This window comes from Macrobrachium nipponense, chromosome 36 (genome assembly GCF_015104395.2).
Source record: "Macrobrachium nipponense isolate FS-2020 chromosome 36, ASM1510439v2, whole genome shotgun sequence".
NCBI lineage: Eukaryota > Metazoa > Arthropoda > Malacostraca > Decapoda > Palaemonidae > Macrobrachium > Macrobrachium nipponense.
The window spans coordinates 58070678-58083740 of NC_087220.1; the positions used below are offsets into that span (position 1 = coordinate 58070678).

General features: G+C 42.4%; 1 protein-coding gene across 7 annotated transcripts in view; it reads left to right on the plus strand.

The window, feature by feature from the left end:
- The window catches only part of LOC135203719 (coronin-1A-like), an 88207-nt gene that overhangs the window by 51101 nt on the left and 24043 nt on the right, over window positions 1-13063 (plus strand). For 5 of the 7 annotated variants that reach the window (XR_010311999.1, XM_064233626.1, XM_064233627.1 and 2 more), the window contains 7 exons: window positions 8900-9124; window positions 9259-9345; window positions 9525-9647; window positions 9853-9970; window positions 10440-10564; window positions 11418-11486; window positions 12621-12689. Coding sequence is in view for 6 of the 7 variants with exons in the window: in XM_064233626.1 (XP_064089696.1) it covers window positions 8900-9124; window positions 9259-9345; window positions 9525-9647; window positions 9853-9970; window positions 10440-10564; window positions 11418-11486; window positions 12621-12689 (816 nt within the window). In the remaining variant the exon portion in view is untranslated. The remainder of the gene's footprint in view (window positions 1-8899; window positions 9125-9258; window positions 9346-9524; window positions 9648-9852; window positions 9971-10439; window positions 10565-11417; window positions 11487-12620; window positions 12690-13063) is intronic. The other 2 variants (XM_064233625.1, XM_064233628.1) reach the window with 2 other exon arrangements.

Genomic DNA, 13063 nt, shown 5'->3' on the forward strand with positions numbered 1-13063 from the left:
GAACAAAAGATGTTATACCAATCAAAAGAAAATGAAAAACGGGACTTGGAAGAAAAAACCCTATTAAATATCAAGCAAAATCCCAAACTATTATACTCATATGCGAAGAAGATGAATAAAAGAAGAATAGAAATAGACCATCTAAGAATTGAAGGGAGATTAACGAATGAAAAAAAGGAAATTTGCAACATATTGGCAGAACGATATAAGAGAGAATTCACCCCTAGAATAGATAATGAAGATAATGATATAGAAGTAAGGGATGAAAACAGTGAATATTTAGCTGACATAGATATTAATGAAGCTGATATTGTGCAGGCTATTAATGAAATTAAAAATGGAGCTGCTGCAGGGCCTGATGGAGTGCCTGCTATTTTGTTAAAGAAAGTAGTTCATTCTATCGCAAAGCCACTTGCAATATTATTAAGACAAAGTGTAGATACAGGCAAGATTTATGATGAGCACAAATTAGCATATATTACCCCTACTTTCAAAAGGGATCAAGACTAGAGGCAAGTAATTATTATAGGCCTGTGAGTCTAACATCACATATTATGAAAGTGTATGAAAGGGTAATGAAGAAAAATATTATGAAACATTTAATAAAAAATAATTTGTTTAATAAAGGACAAACATAGTTCGTACCCGGAAAAAGTACACAACCCAACTGTTAGTCCACCGTGAGAACATATTAAAAAATATGAAAAGCGGAAATGAAACAGATGTGGTTTATCTAGACTTTGCAAAAGCTTTTGACAAAGTAGACCATAATATATTAGCGAAGAAAATTAGAATTTGAATCAATAAATTATGGAGACAGAGAAAGAAAGCTATATGCATATAGGGGACCTAATAATGAGACAGTCACAAATAAGGAAGCAGTTAAAGACCTTGGTGTGATGATGAATAGGAACATGTTATGCAATGATCAAATAGCAATTCTGTTGGCAAAATGTAAAGCAAAAATGGGAATGTTGTTACGGCACTTCAAAACAAGAAAAGCTGAACACATGATTATGCTTTATAAAACATATGTTCGTAGTCCACTTGAATATTGCAATATGATATGGTAACCCTACACTATCAAAAGGATATTGCACAAATAGAGAGTGTACAAAGGTCCTTTGACAGCTAGAATAGAAGAAGTTAAAGACCTTGACTACTGGGAAAGACTACAATCCTTAAAATTATGTAGTCTAGAAAGGAGAAGAGAACGCTACATGATAATTCAGGCATGGAAACAGATAGAAGGAATAGCAGAAAATATCATGGAACTAAAAATATCAGAAAGAGCAAGCAGAGGTAGATTAATAGTGCCCAAAACTATACCAGGAAAAATAAGGAAAGCACAGGACATTAATCCACTACGCACCAGCATCGTAATGCAGCGTCTATTCAATGCGTTGCCAGCTCATCTGAGGAATATATCAGGAGTGAGCGTAGATGTGTTTAAGAATAAGCTCGACAAATATCTAAACTGCATCCCAGACCATCCAAGATTGGAAGATGCAAAATATACCGGAAGATGTACTAGCAACTCTCTGGTAGACATTAGAGGTGCCTCACACTGAGGGACCTGGGGCAACCCAAACAAGATGTAAGGTCTGTAAGGTAAGGTCTTACCTGTCAGATATATATATAGCTGTATTCTCCGACGTCCGACAGAAGTTCAAAACTCCCGGCAAACGCAGTGGTCGGCCAGGTGGTTAGTACCCATTCCCGCCGCTGGGAGGCGGGTGTCAGGAACCATTCCCATTTTCTATTTAGATTTTTCTCTGTCACCGGTCGGTAAACAACTGTTTACAGACCTCTGCCTAGGATTTTGGATAAACTCTTTGTTCACTTGAGTATTTGATTGTCTCTTGGTTTTTGAAACTTGCTCGGTGGATTGGCATACGCGATTGTGGTTTTTCATTGGATTTGGTTTTGGATTTCTCTAATATGTCTGGATCTTCTGCAACTAGTTTTAGAGTGTGTACCGTGCTAGAGTGTAAGGTTAGGCTACCGAAAGCTTCGGTGGATCCTCATACAGTACGCACGAAATGTAGAGATCATATTTGTTTGATGAATGATAGGTGTAAAGAGTGTGAAAGGTTGACTGAAAATGAATGGAAGACTTATGATTCGTATGTTCGTAAGCTTGAAAGGGATAGAATCAGAAGATCTTCCTCCAGAAGTGCTTCTGTGAAAAGTAAGGGTAGTAATTCGCATTCTAACCTTCCTGTAGAGGTTGTTACATCTAACCCTGTGTAATTGCCTTCGGACAATGAAGTTATTGCTTCAGAAGGTATTGCCCTTTCTTCCATCATGGAGTCGATTCGTGCACTAGAATCGAAAGTGAGTGCATTGAAGACCACAGTGAAGTGTAGTGGAAACATTAGTGCCCCTAGTGTAGTGGAGGGGGCGTCAGATCGGTCCCATAGTGCCTCTAGGAATAGACCTCTGTCGGACTCCCAGGACTCAGGGAATGGACATGTCGAAAACCGAAGGAGGGCTACGGGAAATTCCCACCGGTCTGGCGTCCCTTCAGCAGATCCTGTGGACGCTTCCCAGGCTGCCGAAGCGTGTGATCGAGCACGGATATTGAAGGATTGCTTTTCGTCCTCTGAGGCGTCCTCTCCTTACCGGGGATGGAGCTCTCAGAAGGCCTCTCATGAGGAGAACGAGTTTGACACTAGGTGCCGCACAGGCGGCCAGCGTCTTTCTCGTCCTCTTAGGAGAGGTTTTAAGGAAGGGGACGCTTCACGTCCTACTTCTCGTCCTGTTCTTTCATCATCACCCGAACACTTCGAAGAATTGAGAACTATCATTGTCTTAGAGTTCAAAGGAAGAAGAGGGCTTCAATTCGCCCTTCTTCGCATATGATGAGTCCTTCTCCTGAACGTGGAACTTCACCATCTAATGAAACTCGTATGCAATTGCGTCAACGATTGTCGGCTTTCTTCGCAAGGGGAGAAGAGGAGCCCCAAAGACGTAGAAAGGATCTTTGGCTTCCTGTTAAAAGATCGAAACAACACTTGTCGGCTTCGCCTCGTTCCCTAGCCTCCCCTTCGTCGTCCTCTTCTGGATTCTTCAGACTCGACCGAGAACACGCAAGTGTTTCCAGAAGTGGGAATGCGGACAGAAGCGTTAGGTGTCGCACAGGCGGCCCTCGCTTTTGTCAGGAGGATGAGAACGATCAAGAGAAGCCTCGTACCGACGTTCGCCGGACTTCTGCATCAACTCGACGCCTCTATCATGAGAGAGCCTACCAACGCCAGAAGTATCAGGGCGTTCGAGAAGGCTCCAAAAGTCAAAGAGAGCAATGTTTAGATTATGTTTCGGATCTTACCCCTCAAGAAAGAGAAGTACTGTATAAATATCGACGGGAGGCTCGTGCTTTAGAATATGAGAACTCGCAACGCTTGAAAAGAGATTGTGAGACTCACCAGGACGCTCGAGAGGACGCCCCGATACAAGTTAAGCGTTCTAAGCGAAGTTTTAAAGACGCTCGATGTCCATTAGAGCATGTCCCGCTTCAGGACGCTTTTGAGGACGCTTCTTTGATGGATAAACGTCTTATAGACATTAGAGTCCAGCAGGATCGGAAGCTTTCATTGACAGACGCGCGACTTCCTGCGAGTCCTAAGTCTCGCTCCCTTAGCAAGGGCGCTCGCGATGACGATAGACGCCTGACTAATCGGGATTCTCAGAAAGATAAACGTACTCAACTGAGAGGAGATCGACAGGAATCCCGCAAAGAGGCTTTTGAAGAACCTTTGCCTCTAATGACTTCGAAAGACAAGGCTTTACAAGAGAGTCTTAAGTTTTCAAAAACAACAGCGGATCATTCGCGCATTGTCTCGTCTATTCCTTCAGCGGATAGAAGCTCCCCCTTACGAACAGAGCCTCAAAGGAGAAGCGCTTCCTGTTTAGCTAAAGAAACTTCGAACCGTCAAGATCAAGGAGAGTCTTCTAACGATACGCATCCTGCAGAAGAGGAAGTGCCTTCAGAAGCATCTACGGATTATAGCACGTTAACGCGCTTACTGAAGGAATTGTTTTTGGAAAAATTCCAAGCACCAGTTCCTCTCTCACCGCCATCGCAACTGTCCTCATCCAAGACGAGAAAAGCTCCGGGTTTTGTTAGGATGGCTTCTTCGCTTTCTACTAAAAGAGCGTTGAAGAGGATGAATGACTGGATGGAATCAAGGAAGACGAAAGGAAAGACGTCCTTTGCGCTTCCTCCAGCTAAGATAAACGGGAGAGCCGGTATATGGTATGAGACCGGAGAAGAAACAGGGTTGAGACTTCCTTCGTCTGTGCAAGGTGACTTCTCAAACCTGGTCGAAGCACTGAGGAGATCTTACCTGTCCTTGGCTAAGGTTTCATGGACTATGCCTGAAATAGATCACCATCTAAAAGGACTGTACAGGACATTGGAAGTATTTAACTTCCTAGACTGGTGCTTAGGAGCTTTAGGTCTGCAAGCTAAGAGCCCAGAATCATTGTCACTAGAAGAATTATCGAGCGTCCTGTCATGTATGGATAAAGCAGTAAGGGATGGCTCAGATGAGTTGGCTGCCCACTTTACTGCGGGAATATTAAAGAAACGAGCGCTTTTCTGCAGTTTTACTGCTAAATCAGTTTCTCCTACGCAGAAAGCGGAGTTATTATTCGCCCCCTTTTTTTCCCATCTTTTTCCTGAAAATATGGTAAAGGATTTATCTGTGAACCTGAAAGAGAAAGCGACACAGGATTTGTTGTCTCAATATCTAGACTTCCTGCGGCGCAATCCTCTTCTCGAGTAGCTCAAGTACCAAAGAAGAATTTTAAGCCCTTTCGTGGCAGAGCACCATCAAGAGCTTCTACACGAGGAAGGGGCTTTGCTAGAGGCAGAACCCCCGCAAAGCAGAGGGGAAAGAAGTGACAACCTTGCCCTTCAGGCACCGGTGGGAGGGAGACTTTCTCTCAAGATTATAGAGAAGGGATACAAATTCCCTTTCTCTCCATGCCTCCGTTGAGCATGAAGCCTATAGACCTGTCACCATCTTATCAGCCGCAGAAGCAACAGATTCTACTCGATTTATTAGATCAAATGATCGAGAAAAGAGCCGTAGAACGAGTGCTCTTGACAGATTCCCCAGGCTTCTACAACAGGTTATTCCTGGTTCCGAAGCAGTCTGGGGGATGGAGGCCTGTCCTAGATGTCAGCAGTCTGAACCTTTTTGTGAAGAAAGAAAGCTTCAAAATGGAAACATCGCAATCGGTCCTGGGGGCCTTGAGACCAGGGGATTGGATGGTGTCATTAGATCTCCAAGACGCTTACTTCCATGTCCCCATCCATCCCCAGTCCAGGAAGTTTCTCAGGTTCATTTTAAGAGGACAGGTCTTCCAGTTCAGAGCTGTATGCTTCGGACTGAGCACAGCTCCCATGATTTTCACTTTTCTCATGCGGAACGTGGCAAAGTGGCTTCACCTCTCGAAGATACGAGTCTCCCTTTACCTGGACGACTGGCTCATACGGTCGTCATCGAGAGCAAGGTGTCTGGAGGACCTTCAGACTACGTTACTGTTGGCGAAATCTTTAGGCCTCCTGATCAATTATGAAAAGTCCCATCTGACCCCAACACAGTCCATCATGTATCTGGGGATTCAGATGGATTCAGTGGCTTTTCGGGCTTTTCCATCGCTAGAACGTCAGCGGAAAGGCTTAGAAAAAGTGTCAGCCTTCTTGGAGAAGGAAACATGCTCGGCGAAGGAATGGATGAGTCTGCTGGGGACCATTTCTTCGCTGGAGAAGTTTGTTTCTCTAGGGAGACTACATCTCAGGCCCCTACAGTTTTTCCTAGCAGAAAATTGGCAGGATAGACAAAACCTAGAAGAGAATTTGAGAATATCCCCGTTGGTCAAGAAACACCTAGAGTGGTGGCTCGATCCCACCAAGATGTCGAAAGGAGTGTCCCTCTGTCTTCAGAGCCCCGACCTAGTGTTATTTACAGACGCGTCTATGACAGGCTGGGGAGCAACTCTAGGAAAGGAGGAAGTGTCAGGCCTCTGGAGAAAAGAAAAGAAGCCTTGGCACATCAACCTCAAGGAGTTGGAGGCAATTCGCTTAGCACTTCTAGCCTTTCAAGAACAAGTCATAGGCCGAGTTGTTCAGATCAACGCAGACAGCACCACGGCCCTTTCTTATATCAAGAAACAGGGGGGGACACACTCTCGTTCTCTCTACAAGATAGCGAGAGAAATCCTGTTATGGTCAGAAGAGAGGAACATAACTCTCCTGACAAGATTTGTTTCAGGAGTCCAGAACGTCAGAGTGGACGTTTTAAGCCGTCGAAATCAATTGATTTCAACAGAATGGACTCTGCACATAGAGGTCTGCCAACAGTTATGGAAACTATGGGGACGACCAATAGTGGACCTCTTCGTGACTTCGAAAACGAAGAGACTGCCCCTTTACTGTTCTCCGATCATCGACCCGGAAGCAGTAGCAGTAGACGCAATGCTTTGGGACTGGACGGGGATGGATGTATACGCCTTTCCCCCGTTCAAACTTCTGGGAGAAGTAACAAGGAAGTTAGCAGCGTCGGAAGGAACAAGGATGACACTGGTCGCACCATTCTGGCCAGCAAGCGATTGGTTCACAGAGGTCATGTCCCTACTAGTGGACTTTCCAAGAATCCTACCAGTAAGAGCCGATCTTCTCAAACAGCCCCACTTCGAGAGATATCACCAAAACCCGTTCGCTCTGAGTCTGACTGCATTCAGACTATCAAGAAACTGGCAAGAGCGAGAGGGTTTTCAGGGGCGGTGGCAAAAGCTATCGCCACCGCGAGAAGAGCTTCCTCTCAATCTGTCTACCAGTCTAAGTGGTCTGTTTTTAGAAGATGGTGTAGGAAAGAGGGCATTTCCTCCTCCAAGACCTCTGTGAGCCAAATCGCCGATTTCCTGTTCCATCTAAGGAATGTAGACAAGCTTGCAGTATCAACAATTAGAGGATACAAGAGTATGCTGTCAACAGTCTTCCGTCATAGAGGCCTAGATTTGACGAATGATAGGGATCTTCACGATCTTCTGAGATCCTTCGAAACATCAAAGGTTCCACAGGTTAAGACACCTTCGTGGAATTTGGACATAGTTCTAAAATTTTTAATGGCGAGCCCCTTTGAACCTTTGCATGAGGCTTCGCTGAAAGATTTAACGAAGAAGGCCCTCTTTCTAACCACCCTAGCCACTGCAAAGAGGGTGAGTGAGATTCAAGCAATTAGCAAAAATGTTGGATTTAGGGGACACAATGCAGTCTGTTCCTTGAGTCCTTCCTTTTTAGCTAAAAACGAAAATCCTTCCAATCCCTGGCCCAAGAACTTTGATATCAAGGGATTAGCAGGGATCGTTGGTCGGGAGCCAGAAAGAGTCCTGTGCCCTGTCAGAGCTCTAAAATTCTATCTGGATAGAACAAAACAAATTAGAGGTCAATCGGACAATCTTTGGTGTTCTGTGAAAAGACCTGATTTACCAATGTCTAAGAACGCCTTAGCGTTCTTCTTGAGAAGCACCATCAGGGAGGCCCATTCGTCCTGCCCAGATAGTGATCTGAAAATTCTGAAAGTCAATGCTCATGAAGTTAGAGCTGTCGCAACTTCGATGGCATTTCAGAAGAATATGGCGCTCAGCAACAGTGTGAGCACCACATTTTGGCGAAGATCCTCTGTGTTCGCTTTACACTACCTCAGGGATGTGAAAGTGACATATGAGAACTGCTTTTCGCTTGGACCATACATATCAGCAGATTCAATTTTGGGTACGGGAAGCGGCACGAATCCTATCCTTTAGAAAATGGATAGGTGTGCTTTTGTTTTATGGTTGTTGGTTTTTTTTTGGTTGTAGGGTCGACCGCTAGAGGCGGACTTCCCTTTATTTTAGCCTTAAAGTTTCGGGGACTAACTTTGCTAGGCTAGGTCAGGTGGTGGTTTTTCTTTGCTTCGCTGCCCTTAAAGTATGGTCAATATGGTCTAGACACATTGTGGTCACGCCCCCGTTGTCAGATCATCTAGATCTCACCAGCTATACAGGTCACGTCCTTGCTGGAGACTAGTAAAGCAAAAGCAGACTTGGGTGACAGTAATCACGAAGTCAGCTATGCTAACAGATAAGGAACCAAGATGTCTATCATCTGCATGTGAAATGTTTCCCAAAATCCTTTTATTCTGTCCCTCCCCACCTCCAATGGTGGGAATCAGGTAAGTATCATGAATAAAATGATATTGTTATGATACAATAAAGTTTGTTCATACTTACCTGGCAGATATATATAATCAAGTACCCGCCCATCCTCCCCTCGGGGACAGTGACATTAAAAAATCTGAATAGAAAATGGGAATGGTTCCTGACACCCGCCTCCCAGCAGCGGGAATGGGTACTAACCACCTGGCCGACCACTGCGTTTGCCGGGAGTTTTGAAATTCTGTCGGACTTCGGAGAATACAGCTATATATATATCTGCCAGGTAAGTATGAACAAACTTTATTGTATCATAACAATATCATTTTGTTCTCAGTTTTCCTCTCAGCACTGAATGACCGCATAGGTCCCAGTGCTTGGCCTTTGGCCAAAATTTTATATTCCTTTCCATTCCTGAGTGAGAGTTAAAAATGGAAGTCCAAAGGGAGTACTGTATGAAAAATACAAAGCACACTGTAAACTTAACCCCTGCACAAGGAAGCGGTTGTAAAAATTGTAGCTTTTAGCAGTAATATATCCAAATGAAAGGTGTTCACATAAGCTTGGATGAATTTTATCAATACTTTGTTAATGGCTGGACATTTGGAAGTTCGTTATTCAGACTTACATTTGTTTAAGTGCCTCTAGATCCTGTTGTTTTTTTACCTCTAATTATTGTTGTTTATTCTTGCAGGAGGAGATTTGTCATGAAGGCTCCAAAGCCTGTAAGGTTGTGTATTGTGGCGACACAGGGCGAGTGTTTACCGTAGGCTTCAGCCGCTTCAGCGACCGACAATATGCCGTTTGGGATGAAAAGAATCTGAACACACCACTCAGACAAGAAAATATTGACTCGTCGTCTGGCATCCTCACTCCGTACTATGACCACGACACGAAGATTGTCTTTGTTGCTGGAAAAGTATGCTGGCCCATGTGTTTGTTTAACTTTTTGTTGTCATACTCTAATATAGTATTTTTACTTTGATCGCTTTTGTGCCTGCTAAATGTCTGCAAGTATCTTGTACATCTCCATCAATTTAAATTGCTTTGCAGGGCGACGGTAACATACGGTACTACGAAATAACGGACAGTCCTCCGTACTGTCACTTTTTAAACCAGTACATATCAGGAGAACCTCAAGTAAGTGTGACCCCCTTTTACTTGTACTAATACAAGTTGTGCTTTGTTGATATTCACTATGAAATATTCAACAAATTCAGACACTAATGCAATGTTGATAGCTTTCTCATAAAACGTCAGACAGTGTCTTTCTACAACAGAGCCCTCAAATTTATGTTTGTGTTCTCCCTTTCTTCCAGAGAGGTTTAGGACTTATGCCTAAGAGAGGTTGTAAAGTCTCCCAGTGTGAGATATTCCGCTTTTATAAGCTCTATGCGACCAAGACCATATGTGAACCCATATCGATGATTGTTCCAAGAAAGGTAAGTTGTTGTTCTCTCTCTCATTCTTACCAAAATTGTGAAAGCGTCGGCAGTAATTTGTTGAGTACATGCAAGATTATATCATTTTCTCTCTCTATTGTTATTATAAGAATTGTGAAAGTTTCTACAGTAAATTGTTGTGTAAAGTCTAGTTTTTATAGGAGAACAATTTGACTGAATTGTAAAACCTGTAACTTATTTGCAGAGTGACCAGTTCCAACCAGATCTGTACCCTGACACAGCCTCTCCCACGCCTGCACTAACGGCGGAGGAGTGGTTTGCAGGCACCAACAAAGGGCCTGTTTTGATGTCGATGAAGACAGGTGAGATGTATGTCTGTTGAAAGCAGAATAAGATTTTGATTTTCCCCTGAAATAGTCCCTGTTCGTGGGTAGACATTGCTGTTGGTCAACGCGTGCAGTGCACTGTGGGCATTACTGAAGGTCCTTTGCAGCTTCCCCTCAGCCCCTAACTGCAACCCCTTTCGTTCCTGTTACTGTACCTCCATTCATATTCTTGCTCTTCCATTTTACTTGCCACCTTCACCTTACAATTGTTTCATGGTGCAATGCAACTGCCAGGTTTTCTCCTGTTACAGCTGTATATCTTTTTAGCTTCAATTGTCCTTTCAGCATTGAATGACCTCATAACTCCCAGTGCTTGGCCTTTGGCCTCAATTTGATGTTCCTTTCTATTCCATGATAAGAATTTATGATGAATTGTTTAGGTCGTGTGAATGTAGGAATTGCTGTGATGAAAAGGACTCAAGTTCACCAAACAATTTGTTCTCAGGGATGACCATCAAGACGCATCGGCCGCTTCCATTACGACCGACAGAGTCTTCGTCGGACAAGAATGCAGATAAGAAGTACGCCTTCCTGTCAATGGAAACAAGGGCTGATTACCGACCAATGGAAGTATGTTTTTATGATTCATTATTTGGTAAATCAGTAACTTGAGTACTTTACTGAAGTGAATATATTTTACGTGCATATTTCAGTGGATAACCTGTCTTTAAGTATAGAAAAAGTAAGAAGAATTATGTACAAGAAAAATGGTGCATTTAGTATGTGACAGTATTTGTGTGATCAATATTGTATTATCAGTGTCAGGGGAAGAATGTTTTGGAAGAGAAATGTACTGGTTGAGGTTTGGTTTCTAGGAACTTTTTACATTGTTGGTGTGAGACTTTTCCAGTTGAGCTTTTTGGATGTGAATAAGAATTGTCTTTTATGTTTTGGTTTTGAGGAGTAGGTTTTGAGTAAGATGTCCAAAACAGTATTTGCAATTTTTTGCATCTTCTTATTTTTGGGGAAGTAGATCCACAGAAAAAATGTTTAGATTGTAACTTTTTGCTGCAGATTCACAGAAAGTCACCGAAATGAGACATATTGTTTTACGTCTTATTTCAGTGATGCTTTATACAAACTTTCTGTGGTTTTTCAGTGAATTAATCGGCAGTTTTTATCGTATGGTTTTTTGCTTTAGTTAATTTTGTCACAGGGTGATTATCTGTGTTGATATTTGTGCATTGTAAATTTTGAATTGCCAGCATTGCATCCCCATGAATATTTTTCTTGACTGTTATAAGTTTATGTTCAAGGAATTTCAGGTGGGTTGGGTATCGCTATGATGGAGAGGAAGACTGCAACATTTATTTCTGTCTTATTTTAAAATTGTCGGATATCTGCAACAACGTTGGATCTACCCTTTCAGAGACCATTGTTTCTTCATTGCTTTGTATTTTTCTTTTTCCATTTGCATTTCCAGTCGAGATACGGTGCATCCATATACGCAACGTGGGGAAAGTCGTATGGGACAGGCGGTCCTTTCAAAGAGGTACAGTGATTATTCGATGCCAGAGTAGGCTCTTTTTACTCCCTAAGTATTAGACCCGAGCGAAGAATCGCAGTAGCGAAGTATCCGGCTAGTCTGCTTGTTGAGAACAGATCAGTATTGACCTTTGAAACAAACAAAAGAAAAAAAAAACAATTTGGGGAACAAATATATTCAGAAGCACTCACAGGTTTGGGGCGTTAGGCTCCCTCTTCAATGTAAAGACACTGAAAACTGTATGTGTTTTTCTATATATTTGTTCTCCCATTTGTGGGTTTTTTTTCTGGTCTGCTTGTACCACACATTTGCTCCTTTGGTTGGTCTCCACTGGCCCTTGGAAATGCCACTCCTCAAATCTCAACGAAGTTGAAGAGATTCACTAGTGATGAGGTCAGAAAGTTAACAGTGGATTTTTATCATTTGTGATAGGTGTCAAAGGGGAATATGCTTGGAAGTTATTACATTTGAATTTGGATTAAAAATTGATATGAGAAAGCCATGTAACTCAATTAATTTAAAAACTATTGGGTTATGGAACAGTAAGTTGACCCATGTCTGTTAGGAGATGATATAAGTTATATAAAAACTACATATAATTATTATGTGTTTTGTTGACTAGGACAGTCAGTACTTGTGTCTCTGCAAGATACTTAGTCAAAAACTCTTATTCACAGATCAGAATACTAGAGCATTGCAATGATCCAGCATTTAAAAGTATTCGTGTTGAAAGTAAGCTAGAGATCTCTAGCGCGCTAATGAGCTGCTTTGTGTGTGCGTTTGAAACTGGTTGGCTTGATTATTCATGAAAAAGGTTTTAGTAGGTTGTATTGGTTGTGAAGGGTTGTGGAAGAAATGTTTTTACAACTTTGGAATGGCAATAACGTATACAGTATTCTTTTCCTGTTGATACAATTTGTAATACAATATCATTATCATAGTCATCTTAATACAAAACTCTGCAAATGTTGTCAGAATCAGTAGGAGAGTACCTTGTATTTCCTTGTGTCTTTTAATTATCATATTTCAGAATTTGTCAGCTGCCGTATTATCTTAATGCAAGCATGTCGAATGTACCCTTTCACACCATTGTCACTTCATTCCTCTGTATTATTTTTCCTCTTTCCATTTGCACCCCAGTCGAGGTACGGTGCGTCATCGTACGCAACGTGGGGGCGATCTTACGGGATGGGCGGTCATTATAAAGAGGTACAGTGATGATGCCAGATTAGGCTCCTTACATTTCCTACACCATAGATGTGAGCCAAGAATCGCATTTGCGGATTATCTCCGACTAGTCTGCTTGTGCCGTACCACTTGCTTTTTGGTTGATCTCCGCTGGCCTTTGGAACATGCCACTCCTGAAATCTGTCCAGATCTGTTGATGGGTTCTGTTAATGCTTTACGGTCACATAGGCTAGTCACATTATTTTCATAGTTAAGAAGCTGTGACTCTCGTCAATTTACACGTTAGTGCTACGAAAAGATAGTGAGTGTTTGAATGAGAGAAGAGGTTTTGAAACAGAAATCAGAAATCACATCTGGTGGGTGATGAGTGATTGATATGATAAAGCTGATTAAGT